Source organism: Thamnophis elegans, chromosome 2 (assembly GCF_009769535.1).
Source record: "Thamnophis elegans isolate rThaEle1 chromosome 2, rThaEle1.pri, whole genome shotgun sequence".
Classification (NCBI taxonomy): domain Eukaryota; kingdom Metazoa; phylum Chordata; class Lepidosauria; order Squamata; family Colubridae; genus Thamnophis; species Thamnophis elegans.
In genome coordinates, this window is record NC_045542.1 from 12938803 (window position 1) to 12958707 (window position 19905).

The 19905-nt window shown below is 35.3% G+C and overlaps 1 protein-coding gene across 1 annotated transcript; it reads left to right on the forward strand.

The window, feature by feature from the left end:
• The first annotated feature begins 572 nt into the window (after window positions 1-572).
• On the forward strand, window positions 573-19696 carry LOC116504112 (synaptonemal complex central element protein 1-like). Its single transcript, XM_032210959.1, has 13 exons — window positions 573-591; window positions 5295-5357; window positions 6356-6415; window positions 7230-7304; window positions 8010-8057; window positions 8861-8915; window positions 9708-9797; window positions 11305-11368; window positions 13335-13392; window positions 13565-13679; window positions 16657-16746; window positions 17986-18078; window positions 19573-19696. Exons 1-12 carry the CDS (start codon window positions 573-575, stop codon window positions 18041-18043), a joined length of 795 nt encoding a protein of 264 aa, XP_032066850.1. The 3' UTR covers window positions 18044-18078; window positions 19573-19696.
• The last annotated feature ends 209 nt before the right edge of the window (window positions 19697-19905 follow it).

Consider the following 19905-nt stretch of genomic DNA (forward strand, 5'->3'; position numbering starts at 1 on the left):
GAAGAAGAAAAGATTGAATTGATGATTTAGAGCAGTGTTTCTCAACCTTGGCAACTTGAAGATGTCTGGACTTCAACTCCCAGAATTCCCCAGCCAGCATTTGCTGGCTGGGGAATTCTGGGAGTTGAAGTCCAGACATCTTCAAGTTGCCAAGGTTGAGAAACACTGATTTAGAGGTTTAAAAGGGTTGAAGACGAAGGAAAAAAAAATTAAGACTCAAGGGAAAAGAAGGGCGGAAGCCATAATTCGATGCTTTCTTCTCTCTTTTCTTTCTATCTTTTTTCTTTTATATTTTTTCTTTCACTTTCAACGCTTTTGTTGTATTGGAAATTTTAATTGAAAAATATGGGGTAACCCCCACCCCCTCCTCCACATTTCTAAGATCCACACAGTGGTAACTCTGGTACGCGCAGGCTGGTTTTGCACGCAAGGGCAGGATAAACAGAGGCCTAGTTTTCTCTCCTCAGCCTGCAGCTGAATTGGTCTCTAAGCAGCAGAGCAGTTGCCTTGTAGTGTCGGTTGAGAAGAGGTGGGAAGGAGAAAGGACCCTCCTACATCCCCGGGGGAAGAGAATGGAGGGCAGCTACCCAGGTAAGAAGGAGATGGGTACCATCGGAGGGAGGAATCCAGAGCCATCAGAGGGGAGGCAGCAGTGTGAGGTTATCTAGCAGAACCAACCCCATTTTTAGAACAGGAGTAGGAACCCCATTTGAACAAGGTGGGAGGATCACACAGACCCCCCCCCTTTTTCTTTTTTATCGTAATATTGTAAATCATGATATCAGATATTTTCAGAGTATTTAGCAGAAGTAATGCGCATGGGTAGAACAGAAGGAGTGTTATGTTTGAGAGGGATAATAATATTGACTGTAACTGCGGTAACAAAGGTTGGAAGCCAATTATTTTTTCTTTTTAAGTGTATTGTTTCCTATATTTTTGCCTCCACATATATATAAATCCCAGAAAGAGCAGAATTTGAACAAGGCAGAAGACTCATGTACTATAAATTTCTTTTTTCCTCATTTCCCCTCCTTTATTGTAACTTTGTAAATTATGATGCATGGTACTATTTCAAGGGAAATTTCAGTGCCGTATATATGATTAAAACTTACTAGTGTTTTATTATTTATTTAATAAAACTTTTTGTTTTATTATTTAAAACTATACATATTTACTTATTATTTTATTATTAACATGCATAAAGTATTAAGATTTTTTCTTTAAAGGATCCCAACTGATCCCTAGAGCCCAGCTTTATTAACAGGGTCTCGCCATTTGGGGCATGTGGTACAGGGCCTTTAAAAACTATAAGAGATTCTTGGTAACAATCATTAAACCCCCATCCCGAGTCTCTCCGGCTGCCACACTCAATCCTTTTTAATATTCTGGAATATCAAGAACTGGTTATTAGGTCTGGGACTCCCAGGTAACCTGAGACATGCTTAGATGGCTCCATTGTTGGAATGGGTATTTTTATTCCCAATGAGCCCATTATTTGTATCTCTGTTTTTGCAATATTTAATGTGATTTATATATTTTTAATATCTCTGGGTTTTTATATATAGTTTTACCTGACGTTTGTTGTGTGCGACCCAGAGTTGCCTTTGGTGAGATGGGTGATGATACAAATTTGATTAATAAACAGTACAAATAAATAAATCCATAAATAAATGCCTTTGGTTCAAAGGAAAAATACCATTTTCTAAACTTCAAAAAGTGACAGGGATGCCATGTTAAAATGCAAATATCTCCTTTATTAAAATGCTAATCATAAAGCATACAAATTCTCCATAACAATAAGAGAAATAAGCAAGTACATCAGCTAGGAAGTAGATCACCTTTCCAAGTAAGGACATGCCAACTAGTAACTACTACAGGCTAAAGAGATAAAAGCTAATGAATAAAGGGGGTATCTGGCACTGTTCCTGGGCAGCCATTGGCCAACCCTGCTTACGTGCTATGCTGGGGATCTTTTACTAAAGAGAAAATAATATTCTCCACAAGTGTCATTTTGTATTAAAACCTTGAAAGGGTTGCTTAGTTCCTTTTAAGAGCAGCAAGGAGGAGGGGCGCCTCACAAGATGTGGTAAAATTCTGCACAGTGGCATTTCCACCCAATCTCATCCATTTTATCACATTTCTCCCTCTTCTCAGCCAGCTTCCCCTCCTTTTTTTTCAAAGTTGTGGTTTACCGTTAGTGAGAAACATTTGGCAGATGAGCTGTGGTTTTTCTTTTTCCTCCGCTGCTCAATCCAAAAGGAAGAGAAATGATGGTTAAATAGGGCAATGGAAGAAGTAGCTGCTAGATTGGTTTGTTTTTCTCCTGCCAGTTGCAAGTGTTTAGCTTTTGAGATTTAGAATTTCCTGCTGGATTTAAGTTGAGCTTTCCAAAATATGATGTACTAAAACCAAGAAAATAAATGTGATCCAACATTATGCTATGACAGGATGATGTATTTTTTGATTGGTTAGATTTATATCCTTAGGGATTCAAGGTGGCATACATGGTGGTCCCTCTTCCTCTATATCTGCACACACAAAAACAGAAACAGATTAGGCTTACCCAGTAAGCTTCTGTGGCTGGGTAGGCTTGAATCTGATATTCCCTGCTCCAAGTCTTTTACCCTATATACAGAGAAATTATGTGCAGCAAAGCTTGTTAATCGATTTGTTTCCAAGTGGAGAAAAAAATGGAGTAGCCAAGGATTGGATTTTCAGTCCAGTTTTTAATCATGTGTAGCCCAAATGAAGTCTTAAAGCTGAAGAACCCTCAGTTTGGTCCTACTGGATACAGAAAAGTCTCAATCCTGAACTGTAAAGGTCTTCTATTATAATGAAAGCCCATTCTACAAATCCATTTCTACTCTTTAAATATTTATGCAATATTATTACTAATATTTAATAGAAATGACAAGATATTCATGACATATTTTATACTATTAATAATATTAATGTAAATATTATTATAGTATTCTATCAATTCATCTCAGGAAGCCCTCAACTCTGATGGATATGTTGGAGAGAAGGTACAATAATTTTCTACTCAACTGTATCCATATCTATAATAACAAAATCTTGCATTGCATTATACTTCCTCCCACTTCCAGTGAATCAGGAAAGCATCTTTCTGAAATACTTCAAAATAGCAGTAACAATAGCACTTATATTCTGCTTCACAGTGCTTTGCAGCCCTCTCTAAGCAGTTTACAACATTAGCATATTGCCCCCAACAATCTGGCTCCTCATTTTACTGACCTTGGAAGGATGGAAAGCTGAGTCAGCCTTGAGCCGGTGAGAATCAAACTGCTGGCAGTAGGCAGAATTAAACTGCAATACTGCATTCTAACCACTGCACCACCATGGCTCTACAATATATTATCTTTTGAAATTTTCTCAGGTTTTAAAATATATTTCAACCTCTTTTGTCTAAGTAACCAATTTTGTTGTATTTAAGTACAATGACAATAAAGATTATACCTATACTAAGTACTGTACTGCATATTTCCACCAAGCTCATCCTCCTTACACTCTACATCAACTGCAAAGGACAGCCACATGAAGAAATCTGAAAATGCATTCATTTGCCAGAAGAAATAAATTCCTTGGGTGTCCAATCACACTTTGCCAATAAAAAACTGTTCTTTTTTGTTCCGTTCTAAATTGCATCAGTTAATTGCTACCAGTATTATCTTTTCTGTGTGGAAAGTATTATAATTTTGATTTTGTAACATGTGCAGAAAGAACATTGCAATTTCCATTTCACAGGATGATTCTTTCAGTTAAGAGAAAAAAATCTTCCATACAGGCAAAATGCTGTTACATGTGGTAATATGCTACATGCTGTTCAGATTTTGATATACTCCATCTGGGTTAATACCAGAGATTATATTCAGCCAGTTCTGACAGGTTCTGGAGAACCAGTGATGGAAATTTTGAGAGTGGAGAGGGAATAGAGATTTTGCAGTATCCTTTCCCTGCCATGCCCACAGAACTGGTAGTAAAAGTTTTTGAATCCCACCATTGGTTAATACATAAGGTGACCAGATTTTCAGATTGGTAAAGAGGGACACCTTTGACCGGGGGGGGGGGGGGGGGGCTTGATTAAAAATTTTATACGGAGCAACAAAAATTTTCATACAACGCAAAAATAGTATTGTAATATTTTTTTATTTCAACATAACTACAATTTACAAATATAAATTGTAACTGTTGCCAAACATTAAAATTTTGATCACGTGACCATGAGGATGCTGCAATGGTCGCTAAGTGTGAAAATGGTCGCTAAGTGTGAAAAATGGTCAGTCACTTTTTTCAATGCCATTGTAACTTTGGTCACTATACCACCTTTCTTGCCACAGTTCTTAAGTGAATAACTGCAGCTGGCATTTTGTATTTTGGATAGAATCTTTTTTAAAATAGTCTAAGACAATTTAAAAAAAGAATCCACACAGAATAAATTGAAGTAAAACTATTTTTAAAAATTCTATGCACAATATATTTCAAAGTATTGTGCATAGAATTTTTAAAAATGGTTTCACTTCAATTTATTTTGGATAGAATCTTTTTTTAAATAGTCTAAGACAATTTAAAAAAGAATCCACACAGAATAAAACTATTTTAAAAAATCCTATGCACAATAAATAAAATATTATTTTAAAATACATTAAAAAATAAAAGAAAAAAACCTAGCTCACTTACCAGCAGGCTTGCACTCCAAGTCAATCCAGAATGATGTAGATGTTAATACAAAGAACTGAGCAAATTAAAATGGTGAAATTAGTCAGGGAAATATTTTTCAAAGAAACTTTGCCACCATTTTTCCCACATGAGCCGACCTCCAACCTCCGTGCCCCTCCCCTTCAGAAAATCCAGGAAGGAACACTCGCGACTTCTCTAGCCATGTATTTCCTGGAGCTCTATGGTACTGGGTCATTTTTTCTAATAAATGAGGTAAAAGGGCTGGAGGGGTTCCGTTTTGTTGCTTTAACGTTTTAATATCTTCAATGAAAGTACTGAGACAGAGGGTTAGACAGAGTGTCTTTTGTCTTGCCCCGGTTAGGATTTTTTAAGCAAATCCACTGGGCTTTCAACATGAAGCCAGAAAATTGGGACTTTTAAAAAACGCCCCGGGACACGGGACAAATTGTTATAAATCGTGACTGTCCCGCCAAAATCGGGAGTCTGGTCACCTTATTAATACACAATATTGTATATACTTGGGTGAATGATGAAATATAGCTTATGTGGATTATGACAATCTTTAAACAATTCTGTTGTTCTTGTTCTTTGTCCAGATTCTTGGAACTTTGCATCAAAAATGGAAGAGATACTGTCTCTTGTGAAACAAATGCAAAAAGGTATTTTGAAACTAGGGCCAACAGTTAGAGTGGGCATCAGGCACTAGACATCTTATTAAAATTGTGGAGTGTGCACATGACAGAAATGTGTACCTATAAATGGTTAGAATGGGTAGTCCCCTAGAAAATCTATGACATTTTACATTTGAGCTATGGCTGATCAGTTATTAAAAACTGGAGGAAAACACATTGCTTACCCTATAGAAAATAGCTGGGAATTGAGACATTTGGAATTCTTTCCCTTCTTATTAGGGAAAGAGTTGTTCTGACTAGAAGATAAAAGTAAACAGAATGTAAAGGCTGAAATTTCTGAGATATATTTGCATGAAATGAGTTTGCTAATAGTTGACTATAAATGAATAAAGTAAAGTAGCTTCAAATGAGTAAAAGTAGCCTACCACTTTTATCCATGTACACAACATGTTGCAACATTATGCCTGTACGGTGAAAATAGTTGATTTCATGCCACCTGGGGGGTGGGGGGGTGGACGGACAACGAAATACAACATTTCATAATCTAGGGGGATCTACAAAATGTAATCATTATGCATACAGTACTGATTGTAATATTGCTTTGGGGTCAAACAGTGGCCAGATTCTGAGGCTCCTGGATTTGAGGGGGGTATGGTATGTATTTGATTTAAACAAAATTTTGCATGATGAGGGAAGGCCAGAAGTTTTTACTGGGTGCTGGAAGAAAAATATAATGGAAAGAAAAATATAATGGAAGAAGAGATGCTGATTTTAGGGGAAAAGTTTTCATTAAAAAAAGTTTCAACCAGGATAATACAGTATAAACTATCAATCTAATTTGGCAGTTAATTATTTTAAATGATCCTATTTGCCCTCTGAAGCTGCCAGTTGCATTTGCAATGGAAGGAAAGATATGCAATAATACACAGGAAAGTGGTTATGGTAAATTTATGTAAAGTTTTTAGACACTAATATAATGAAGAATCCAGATGAAACTTTCTCCTACTTTTTCCTTTCCTTGATAGTGGGAAATCTAGAGCCAAAAATAGAAGATCTAATAAAAAGAATTAATAAATTGCAACAAGGTAAGAGATTCAAATGGGACACAAAAGAAAGGGTGGGTTTCTGTGGTTGGCTGGAAGAAGTTATGAATTAGATTAATATACTTTGTTTGAAAAACTTAGTTGGATGAACATAAATTGAGCAGAATAAATATTTTACCTCATTTGACAAGATTATTCATTTTATTTAAATATGTTGTGATATTTTGAGACTTCACAACAGTTCTAAAACAAAATATTTCTATGCTAAATATAAAGTTAAAATAAAATCAAAATTATATAACACAATATCACAATTCACCCCCAAACCTTCTGGAATAAATCAGTTTTAACTACAGTAATTCCTGAAAAGTTATTATCAATGCAACTAATCTCACCTCCAGGGGGAGGCCTGGGACTGTTGAAAGAAACATCTCCTGGCATTGACTTGCCTCCACCTATTTTATAACACTGGAGGGCGTATCTTTTTATTTAATGCTCTAATATTTTCTCAATGCTGTTTCAGTCTTTTTCTATCTACAAACAGTGGTCTGTTAAAAATAAAAAGCAAAATAGCTCTACAATATCTTTAATTGTTATTATTAGGACTCCTCTGTCTGGAAATTCTAGTAGCACAATCTTAGTAAAAATTGTTATTGTTGCACTTATTTTAGCTGAGGTTTAAGTGTATTTTATTTTATTTAGAAAATATATATTTGCACATAGTGACACAAGGCGGCTTACAGAATGTTTTGAACATTATACTATAATATTACTCAGATGCAAAAGGTCCTTGTCATGAGCTTCCCACTTATTATGTACTGTCTCAGTTTATTTGTTACATGCACTTTTTTTTCAGCCAAGAAGGTATTAAATGAAGAGATTTCTGAGGCAAATAAACACAGTAAGACACTTCAGCTAGAACTGGAAAAGCGTAGGTATCTGTTCTGTCATAGATCAGATTGAAGCGAATTAATCAAATGCCACTAATATCTCCCTCCACAGCCAGTTTTTTAAAAATATATGAACTTCAGAATGCAATCTGCTTTGAAGAATGCTTAGTTTTAAATAGACATTTTTAAAACTGTATTATTACTATGGTCACCTAGTAATATTGAGGCAAGTTTAGTATAGTAAACTATACTAAGCTGAATACGTCATAATGGCTGGTTACTACATAACCTAAATCATAATGGATGGGTTCATATATATTAAACAATAATGGGTGGACATCAGTAAGCAAGCAGCCACATTATGCTATGTTGCTATGTATGATTTACAGTGCTGTTGCTCTGCAGGTACAGGCCTGTTAATTTAACTATTTTAACAACAGCCAATGTATTACATGAAATGTACCAGTATATGGGAATGACTGAGAAACAGGGAGGGAGAGCCATAAACTGGACAACCAGCATATAAAATCATGAAAGATCATGCAATAAGATTATTTTGAATTGTTTTTCTTTTCATGACAGAGGGCACTTTAGCTGTAGTAAATATATAATACCTGGGAAAAGAGGGTAGATTTTTATAATGCAGTTTTAGAAAAATAAGCACCATCATCTTAGGTTTCTTCCATTTGTATTTTCTGCAATATGATAAAAATAATGCCTAAATGAAATCACTCCTTCTCTTGTAGTGAATGCAGAGAAGTCAAGCCTTGAAGAAATATGGAATGAGAAAAAGGGTAATGGAAAATTCTGAGATATTGGCTTGATTTTTTTTAACATTATCAGTTTTAGCAGTTTGTCCACACTATATTCCTTAAAATTGATTGTTGCAAGGACAATTCACTATTAATATGATTACTTTGGGAAATTTGGGAAATTCCCCAAATTTTGAGATGAGAAGCAGATGAAAACTCTAGCATAAGTCCTAAAATACACATAGTTTAAAACCACATCTAACTCCCCTCAAAGTCCTATCACTTATTCACATCAAAATACATTGAATACCAAATTTCATGAATTTCAAAGCAATTGAGTACCAAGGTACCTCTGTAAGTATAGCTAAAGAACAACACTTAAAAGTCGTGTGTGGTGCAGTAAGAAAATTATCTCTTATGTACTTTCTCCACCTGGTAATTTAAACAATTTCTGTACTTGACAATATTGCCCATTTTATTTTTTTATTTACCTCTCTAAGTTTCATAAGATGGAGCTTTTTTCAAGGAAAGTACATACTGGACCAAAATTTTCAACAAGCTGATCATCACAAGCCCAACATCCTTTCCTGATGAGTCTTTTTTCTTTAAGTAACTTTCTGATTACCTGTGCTTAATACAGAGGAGAAATAAAACATCCTCTTTCCTGCAGCCCCTTGTTGCTTTATCTAATGAAAGTTGTGGCATTGTGTGATTGCACATATTCTGTTCCTTGAAAGTAGTGGTATTACTTCGGTTTTAGAGAACTTACAGTATATAAAACCATGGCAGAAATATTTTGCAGAAAGAGAATAACCTGAATTTATTAATATTTACCTTTCTTGCAGAGATCAAAAAAGTCATGCAGATGCATTCAAAGGAGACACAAGATGAAATGCAGAGGTGAGCTAAGGCTTCTAATCCACCTGCTTTGTGGACTTACATATTGAAAAGTACTGAACAATGTTCTAGACTACAGAAAGAAACACAACAAATTACTCCAAGAAAATGTGTGTGTGTGTGTGTGTGTGCTGTCAGTATATATTATTATTTATTATGATTGTATTTTATCATGATTATCACTTGTTGCTTATATGTATACTGAGAGCTTATGCACCAAGACAAATCTCTTGTGTGTCCAATCACGCGGCCAATAAAGAATATTCTATTCTATTATGTTCTGTTCCATTATTCTATTCCAAGGGTGTCAAACTCAATTTCATTAAGGGCCTCATCAAGGTTGGGTTTGACCTCAGGGGGGCCAGGGTGGGCATGGCCAGCTTGACATATCTTGTGTCAGGGGCGCCTATGGTGGCCTGATTGCTCTGCCAGCAAAAACAGGCTCCCGAGCTCTGTTTTTGACTGCGACAGCCTCCTGCAACCCTCTGCCAGTAAAAACACAGCTTGGGAGGGCTGCACATGGCCCTCCAGAGCTCTGTTTTTGCTGGCAGAGGCATCATAGGCCAGTCCTTTTCTGTTTTCAGAGTGGCCTCGCGGGCCACATCTAAGGACCCTGTGGGCCAGAGGCAGCCCCTGTTCTATTCTATTCTGTTCCATTCCATTCTACTATATCCTAATGCATCTGTTTTCAGTAAAATGATTTATATTGGAAGACATGGTCCAAGGGCAAAGTGATCATCATAACAAAAATAAGAATTAGCCCATTCTATATCTTGGCTTCTTCTCATTTATCAGGGAGCAGAAATTGAACTTGGATTGCAAGAAACAAATTGAAGAAATCACAGCCAAGATTCAGATGGAAAAACTGAAGCAGAGGGAGCAGAGGTTGGTTCCTTGCAATTTTGCTATAAATGTACTGTATGTGTGTTTGCATCTTCTGATTTCAGTTAATTCATTATTATTGAAAAAGTTACTGCATTTACATTTATCAGATCACATTTCAGACTTTCATTCCTTTAGCAAATCATTTTCTGAAAAGAATAAAGCTGCATTATTCGAAAGAATAAATAATACAATAATGCAACTCAATAAATCTCTGATTTCATCACAACATTCATGTCATTCAATAAAATTGTTTGCAGATAAGTTTAATGCTAACAAAAATACCATTTTGCTTAACGTCTTTAGTATATGGAATTCCTTATTAGAAAAGTAAGTCTTCTGACTTAAATAGCTATAAAATAGTTTAGACAGACAGAATAGTCTGTATGCCTGAGCAACAATGGAAAACTGTATGCCATGACAATATTCTGAAGTCCTGTACTTATTTACAAGGTGCAGAAAACAAATGAGTTACTATTCCATTATTTTCTTCCTTTGGAATATGAATAGCCAATGTTAAATAATGAATGTGGAACAAGTTGAATCTATAGCAGTGTTTCAAATATGTCTGTATAATGGTGTTACATGAACAAGTAGACTGTATTTTTAGAAACTCTTGCTGCAATGCTGCGGGCATGTGTATCATGTGCATCCTCTTTAAAACCAAACTAGTCTTGCACATGTTGAACTGCGCAAATCATTTTCAATGTTGGTGATTCAACATGGATCAGCACTTTGGTGACTGGATCAGGAAAATAACGATGCCCTACCTTGACAATGATATGCCCAACCCGAGTCCACTTTGAGCCTGGTGAGATTTGAACTGCCAAATTGCAGTCAGCTGGCAGTCAGCAGAAGTAGCCTGCAGTACTGCACTCTAACCACTGCACCACTGCGGGTCCTAACTTGGCTGATGCTTTTATTTGCAGCTTCTTGGCTTACCGCACAATTATGGTAATAGGCATGGCCACACCAAGCACTCCATAACAATGCCCTTTGAGACTGGCACCTGCTTCACTTTTTCTAACATATATAGCAGTGATGGGATTCAATTTTTTTTACTACTGGTTCTGTGAACGTGGCTTGGTGGGCATGGCAGGGGAAGGATATTGCAAAAGCCCCATTTCCTGCCGATCCTCTGGGACTCGGGAGGCAGAGAATAGATGTGGGTGGGGCCAGTCAGAGGTGGTATTTACCAGTTCTCCAAACTACTCAAAATTTTGCTACTGCTTTCTGCTTTTTCCAGAACTGGTCAGAACCTGCTGAATATCACCACTGATATATAGGTAAAGTGGCTCAGTGCTTCCAAAGTGGAGGCTCAGGATCTGCATTTGAGACAATGTTTCCCCTTGACCAGCCTTGCAAAAAAGCTCATCCAAGGACTTGATATGCTAGATTCTGTTGCAGTTGACATTCCCTAAAAGTACAGCAAGCATTTGAAATTATTTGCAATGCAATAGTTTGTTCTATCTTGTTCCTGCTTTGTGTTTATTTTTTTTTCTACTTTCAGATTCGCATTTGAGCAGTTACTTGATGAATTGATGGAGAAGCACAAGAATCTCTGGGAACTTTATGTAAGAGCCTGTTTTTCTTCCCTGTAGCATAAATTATATTCTACAGTACTCATTAATATTGTAATAAATGTAGACAGCAAAACTGAGTTAAAGATCTTGAATTCCAATTGCCTTTGGGAATACTGACATCAAACTATCTAAAAAACAGTTGGCCCTGTCCACAAAGAGATATTTTACAGTTTCATGTGGAGGTCTGAAAATGCAATAGAAAGAGTGGATATTACTGTATACAGGCATGGGAAAATCCTCCCAGGAGAAACAGCTACTTTATTGGAGAAATACTGTCACGGTTCTGTGGGTGTATTAGGAACAGAGAGGTACATATTATTTGCTTATAGACCGACTGCTGACTTCTCGATTCTTGGATGTTCTAATGAGCCACATCTGTGCTTTTCTCAGTTTACATTCCTATTATAACTCCTAGGAGCACAGCTATGCGAATGAGATTAAAATGAAATGCCAGGTGGAAAAGGGCTAGGCAACTGCCATGTTGAAAACAATAAAAAACCAGTGATATATAAAGAGAACTTTCCCCACAATAATTGTTATGTCGAGGACATCAGTAGCAAGACTACTTGTTATGCACCAAGAAAACCTATGCAGCTCTTATTTACCCAAAATGGCAAGGACATGATAGTCTGTACAATTTAGGAGTACAGTTCTAATTACAATAATTTGTTTCATGACCATTCAAAGTTATGATGGCATTGAAAAGACTGACTTAATGACTGTTTTTCAAACTTACAACCATTGCAGCACCCCCATGGTCATATGATCAAAATTTGGATGTTTGGCAACTGGCATGTACTTAACCATGTGTTACTAATTTAACTACTGCATTAATTCACTTAACAACTGTGGCAAGAAAGGTCATAAAATAGGGCAAAACCCATTTAACAAATGAGCAACATAAATTTTGGACTCAATTGTGGTTGTATGTCAAGGACTACTTATAGACTAACATTACCCCATAGATGCCAGATTATATGCCACCGTGGCTCCTGTGCGAATGTATGATCACTGCTGGACAGATGAGGGCATGTGGGGGTTGCTGAATGGTATACATGCATTTATTGATACAGTGTGGCTAGTTCAAGCACACTTGATAGGTTTTTCATTATTTGGTACACACTGGAATTGTCTTATTGAGTGGAATGGGCAATCCAAGCTAAAACATGGGTTTTAATGTATTTGTGGTCCGCATGTCCCACTAAGACTGCTTTGCTTGAATTCAACAGTAGCTGAATTAGCAACATTCCTCCTGTTTAGTGGGAAAAGAATAGTACATAAATTGACAAAAGGTTTAATCATCAAAAACATGTTTTTTTTTTAAATCTGAAGAGAAAAAGTTCCAAATGCAATCTTTCTTTCTAGCAATATAATATTGTTGTTATCCCTTTGCTGCTCATTAGTAGACAAAATATTTATAAAAGTATAGATTGGTCCCAAAAAGATTGCAAGTCTCTCAATCCAGCTAACATGTAAACAGATGGGATTATTAATATTAAAATGCATATAATTAATGTTAAAAATATTCTTATTTGTATTATCTTTTACTGTGATATTTTTCTGATTAACATTCTACCTTTCATACTCCTCCCTCATATTAATATTTGCCTGATGAGTAAAACTGGAGACAATTTATGTATTTAAATATACATTAGATTAAATATTTATTTAATAAATAAATATAATTAACTCTTTATTCTCTTATCTCTCATCTCTCTGATTTTAATTGGGTAAATACCAGTAGCACAAGCAAAAAGGTTGGCTTCTTCCTGATACTACAGCATCTATTAGTTTTTGTTTTTGCTGACCACATTATATAGACATTTACATTATTTTGTTTAAAGTTGGGAGACTTTGTTTAAAGCTGGGAGATTATTTTTATTGATTTCCTTCCTCATATCTACAGCATATTTTTTATTGTCTGTTTCTTTTCATCATATCATTTTCCACTTTTCAGGCCAAGGAAAAACCAATAACTGACATGAAAAAGAGTAAGGAGCAGTTACTACTTGAAGGTGAGAAAGAGAATGCACTCTTTGGGGCATTTAGGTAATTTAGATTACCCAATCTAAAATCATTCCAATTAATATCTAATGTACTTTGAAAGTCCCTTCAGTTTTCAAGGCAGGTAAGAATTCTTAAATGTGGTGTGCCATAAAGGATCTATATGTTGTAATATTCCATTAGAAAAACTAATCCAAGAGAAGCTTGCTCATGTTCAAGATGAACTGAATTTGCTGAGCCAGGTTACATTTAGTGGACAGAGGAAGTTTCTGAAAAGCCAGGCAGCTGCATCTACTTTGTGAGTATACTTCCGTTCCCTTTTGGGATAATAATATTTAGAACTCAGATAAGAAAGTTTGCTCCTTCCCAAGAATATCCAAAAAATTACCTTTTAACATTTAAAATGAACTACAATGGCAAGTAAAAGTGCTATTTGTGCAAATAAATAAAAACTTTCCAAGAGTAATTAATTGCCCTTTTTTAAAAAAGTTTTTTTTTAATTTTAATTGAACAAAAACACAAAAAAAGAATCATCCTTCATTACATCTTGTAGAAAGCATGTCGATTGGTTACAGATAACTTTCATGCATTTCTTCCACAGTCATTACTTATAGTTCATATTAGATTATACACTTTAAATCAAAAATCTTTGTATATCTTACTATCAATGTACAACCATTCTCATTTGACTACAATTATTTGAACGTGCTTTTACCTCAAATCATTCATATTAAAGACACATCCACAATGGCATTCATTAGCTATTTCAAAAATCCTTCAATAACATTACACCTTTATGACATATTCTAAGCAAAAGTCAATTAATAAAGTTTCTAAACCTTTTTTTCCTTTCCCCCCCCTAAGTCGCTGTTTAGAGTTTGTATCCAAGTGCTTTTGCCAATACCAGAGCATGTATATATTATTAAACAATATCCTTTGACATTTCTTTGTTGTTATTATAATTGACTAAAAATCATTTACTACTTACATCCCATCTCCTTTCATCAGACCCAAAAAACATTATACCTTTATGACAAGAACTATTTATAGGTCTTTTTCCCAGATCGCAATTTGCAATTTATATCCAAATTTCTTTTACTAGTTTGCCAGTACATGTATATATCACTAAGCTGTATCCATTATCATTTCATTATTGTTATTATAGTTAATTATTTGTTGATGAATAAACATTTAATAACAATCTAAAACAATCTAAGAATTACAAAATTCCTACTTATTAATCACCAATAATAAAAAACTACTTTTTTTATTACCAACTTTCATTGTCAACCTGTATCTTTCCAGTAACAAAACAGTCTTATCTCTCTTGCCAATTTTTATCTCTTTTATAAGGTATTTATAGAGCCAAGGTGGCGCAGTGGTTAAATGCAGCACTGCAGGCTACTGCTAGATCAGCAGTTCAGCGGTTCAAATCTCACCGGCTCAGGGTTGACTCAGCCTTCCATCCTTCCGAGGTGGGTAAAATGAGGACCCAGATTGTTGGGGGCAATATGCTGACTCTCTGTAAACCGCTTAGAGAGGGCTGAAAGCCCTATGAAGCGGTATATAAGTCTACTGCTATTGCTATTGCTATAGACTTCTCTCCTCACTGTGTTGCTTGAAGGATCTCTCAGGTAATCTCGTTGCCCTCCAGCTGTTATTAAAATTAGCTTGTCTTTGGTTGTCAATCATGCTTCTAAAAAAATTTCTCCTCTTAAATCATCATTACCCTTTTTTTTCTTCTGTATCTTGGAATCTGGGGTAGAGCTCCAGTTCCTCGAATTCCCTTTTCCATATTCCCTTCTTTCCACTTTCACCCACATTTGCTCCATTAATGAATTCATCTATTGTTTTGTCTTTATCGTCTATGTCTTCATTCACCCCTTTAATTTTTGGGGCTCCAACCCCTTCATCTTTTGCTGTGAGAAACATTAGTTTTTCTAACTTCTTCTCAATTCTCCCATATCTTTCCAATAGATTTTGAATTCCAGCCAAGCTGTTTTGGAATTTTAAGGTTTCCTCATCTGAATATTGATCCATGTTTCCAAAAAAGAAGGAGGAAAAGAAAAAAAAATCTAATAGCCATTGCCACTCTAGCCTTCCAGGCCTCTTTTTTATTTTTATTTTAGGTTGACTTAAACATAAGTTCTTTTATGCTCTTCAAAGGAGAAGGGTTCTGTTTTTCCCCCCTTTCTCTCCCCTGCCAAAATAGTTCTCAAAAGCACCTGCGAAAACAATTCATGCCCTTGGCTTTTTATCAGTTTCTGTAAACAAGTTGCAAACCCTTCAGATACAGAGTCAGTAAGATCAAAGAAGAAAAGAGAAGAGATACGTTGTTTCAAAAACTCCAGCCTCTGACCTCCGTGGCAGTTGCTACTTTTCACTTTCTAATATTTATCTCTGGCTTATAGGAAACAAAGTTCTTTAAATTTCTTTAATGAAATTTAATAAGTAATAGGTAGAATTGTTAAAATAAAAAGGAAAGGTTTTAATCCAAAAGTCAAAAAATAAAGCAACAAAAAGCAGAAGAAAAAAAAATCAATCCGTTCACTTTAAGAGGAGAAACGTTGCGAGCACTTCAATCCACAAAGTATAGTTACAAAGAAAAAAAAGCTTTCCAAGGCAATCCAATATAAGTTAATTTCACTGCTTAATTCTTTTGCTTAAGTATCTAATTTGACTTTTAAAAAAAAGTTTCTTTGGGCAGTCTTTCCCAAAAAAGAAAAAATACCTCACCAGATGGACTCACTTTCTCTTTTCACTTTCTTCCTTCCGGAGCCGTCCCGATTTCATGAGCCTGGGGCTGCCTATTTACCGCCGGCTTGAAGATCTTCCCTTGGGTCAATCAGGGACTTTGCGATGTCCCTGAGACCAGCAAGGCTTCGTCTTCCTGATCATCATCTCTGCGGGACGGTTTAGGTCCAAATGGACCGTCCAGTGGCAAAAGTATCAACAGCGGTCTCGGAGTGTCGAGACTGCAAATTGTGATATCGCAACGTTGGCTCCTCCTCATTAATTGCTCTTCTTTGAGGGAGATGGGAAGTTCAGAAATATGAGATGTAAATTAAATGAATAAATAAGTAAAATTAATTATACATGCCTTAAGCAAAATTACACAAGACTATTAAAAACTCTGGTGTGTCTCATTATATTTTTTTGTAATTTTGGACTTAAATAAAAATGCATGTGCCAAATGATTTCTCGCCACAAAAGCAACTAATAGCTTGATAGATTTGAGATATAAGAACTCTTATTCATACCTTTTTCATTTCCAGGGAGTTATTTCAAGAGGAAAACAGAAAAGCAAAAGGTTATCTTGAAGCAGCCTCAAAGTACAATTTTGATTTGCAAGAGAAGTGCCACAAGTGAGCAGAAAAGTGGGAATGTATTTGAATAAGAAAAAAATAATTAATCTTCTGCAGATTCATTTCTGAAAGATGAGACTTTCTAGGCAAGACAGTGATTATCCTTGGACAGTGGTGCATTATCTATTTGAAGCAGATACAAAGTGTGAATTTTATGTATCATTAAACATTTCAAATCTATTAGGATACAAGCAAAAGTCAATATTTAATTTCAATCAATTTTGGAGTTCTTCTAGTTCAACCCCCTGCTGAAGCAGGAGGCCCTATACCCTTTCAGACAAATGACTGTCCAGTCTCTTCTTAAAAACCTCCGGTGATGAAGCACCTACAACTTCTGAAGGCAAGCTCTTCCATTGGTTGTTATCATTGTTAGTTGTTAGGAAGTTTTTTTTTTAGTTCCAGGATGCTTCTCTCCTTGACCAGTTTCCATCCATTCATTGTTTATTGTCCTGCCTACAAGTGCTTTGGTAAACAAGTTGACCCCCTCCTCTTTATGGCAACCCCTCAAATACTGGAATACTATATAACCACTAGTCCTCCTTTTCTCTAGACTAGCCAAATCCAAATCCTGCAACCATTCTTCATGTTTTAGTCTCCAGGCCTTTAATCATCCTAGTTGCTCTTTTTTGCACTTTTTCCAAAATCTCATTATTATTTTTTTTGGTAGTGTGGTGACCAACACTGGATGTAGTATTTCAGGTGTGGCTTTATTAAGGCTTTGTAAAGCAGAACTAATATTTCACGTGATTTTGATTCTATGACTCTGTTTATTCAACCAAGGATTGTATTAGCCTTTTTTGGCTGCTGACGCACACTACTGGCTCATATTTCAATTATCGTCCACTAGGATTTCAAGGTCCCTCTCAAAGTTATTGTTATTAGCAGTTATTAGCCAAAAAAGTTAATACCATCCTTGGCTGTATAAACAGAAGCATAGTATCAAGATAATGTGACGTATTAGTACCACTTTATAAAACCTTAGTATAACCACACCTGGAATACTGCATCTAGTTTTGGTCAACAGAAACAATATATTATTGAAACATTCTAAAACAAAGATAACCATCTCTGCCATCTACCAGAATTCCTACTCCTGCAAGTTTTATTTATAATTATGAAAACTTTTGTTAAAAATTGAAATATGGTGACTAGTTTTCTGCCTCTTTTTGTTTCCTTTATATTTACTTCTATTTTGATCATGTTTACATTGTTTAACTTCAAGTATTTAATTTACTTCAGGTTAAGAATGGAGCTGGAGGTCTTTGGGATGGAGGAAGACAGCATTAATGAAGATTAGCTTGTAGTCCACCATACTGCTGCACAGGAAGAAATGTAAATATTTTTAATGCATTCTTTAACGCTGTTATTTAATAGTTAAGGTCTATAAAGCAGGATGGGACCAGCCACTTATCTGGTATTCTAAAATTAGAGAGATGATTAATACAATAAGACTTTTAAACAAAATTAGAATGGAATGAACTCTTAACACAAAATGTCTAGGCTGCAACCTACAGTAAGTGTCCTTGCTTTCTACTTAGAGATGTAAGGGAAGCGGCTCTCCTGCATTCAGGGACCAATATTGAAAAATTTGGGACCTTAGGTGGCATTAGATATGAGTTCATGGGCACAAAATGAAACATTAGTTTCTTAAAGTTTCAATAATTAGTTCCTATTCACTCATGTATCATTCCTCAAGTAGGGCCCGCCTTCTGGAATGAGGTTTCCTTGAGATCTGGATGGTCTCTATCCTGCAGGTGTTTTGAAAAACACTGAAGATATGCTTCTTTGCCAAAGCTTTTGGCCAGGCTGATTGAAGCACATTTAGGTTGTGTGGATGGTTGTGTGCACTTTTTTTGTTTTCATTAAGATTTTTTTTCTTGTTTTACTTTTTACTTGTGAACTGACTAGAGTGGCTGGGAGGTGAGCAATATATAAAGCTTCTAAAACAAATCAATTAGTAAATACAGTCAAAGCCTCAATAAAACATTGAAATGCTGCAGCTCTGAGGAGTTAGCGGACAGTCTTTCTCAGTTGGCGGGAACTTTGGCTATCCTTTACCGCCTGATTTCTTGAGTTTGCCATTTTTAGTGGATCTTTCAAAGGAAATACACTCTGATGGCTTTGCAGCTTCCTCTCATAGGAACCACTTGGATTTGCCCAAGACAAAAGTGTAATATAAAATACTTGATGTAAAAACAATTTATTTCATTGATCTACTGTGAAGCTGGAGAGAAGAGCAGTCCAGAACTTCAAACTGTTTCTGAGGAAATGGTAGTGTTGGAGTGTTTTTAGGCCTATCTTGATTTAATGAACACTAAAGTTCATTTTCCCTCAATCCATACAAGGAATATGTATGTATGTATGTATGTATGTATGTATGTATATGTATATGTGTATATATATATATATATATATATATATATATATATGTATATATGTATATATGTATATATGTATATATGTATATATGTATATATGTATATATGTATATATGTATATATGTATATACTGGTATGTATATATGATGTATATATGTATATATGATGTATATATGTATATATGATGTATATATGTATATATGTATATGTATATCATGTATATATATATGTATATATGTATATGTGTATATATACATGTGTGTGTATATATACATATGTGTATGTATGTATGTATGTATGTATGTATGTATATATATATATATATATATGTCTGTGTGTGTGTGTGTGTGTCTATACATACACACACACACACACACACATATATATATATGATTATAGAGATAATTTCCTAATTTTACATCTCTCTCTATTCCCATCCCCATGATAGGTTTGTGTAGGAGCTTTGCTTTAGCACTGAGAGAAATCAGCTCCATGGAATATTGGATGTCTTGCTTCACACTTAAATTTGTGACAAACCATTTGCTGTTAATAAACCTCTGTTGTCATGAAAATGGTCTAATGGAATTTTTGGTTTATTTCTTGATGTTTATTGATGCAAATTACCTCTTGATCAGTGTTTCTTAACCTTAGCAACTGTTAAGATTTGTGGACTAACATACTGGCTGTAGAATTCTGGGAGTTAAAAATCACACATCTTAAAGTTGCCAAGGTTGAAAAAAACTGATTTGGATATTAGTGCTTCACAAATTATTAGAAACAG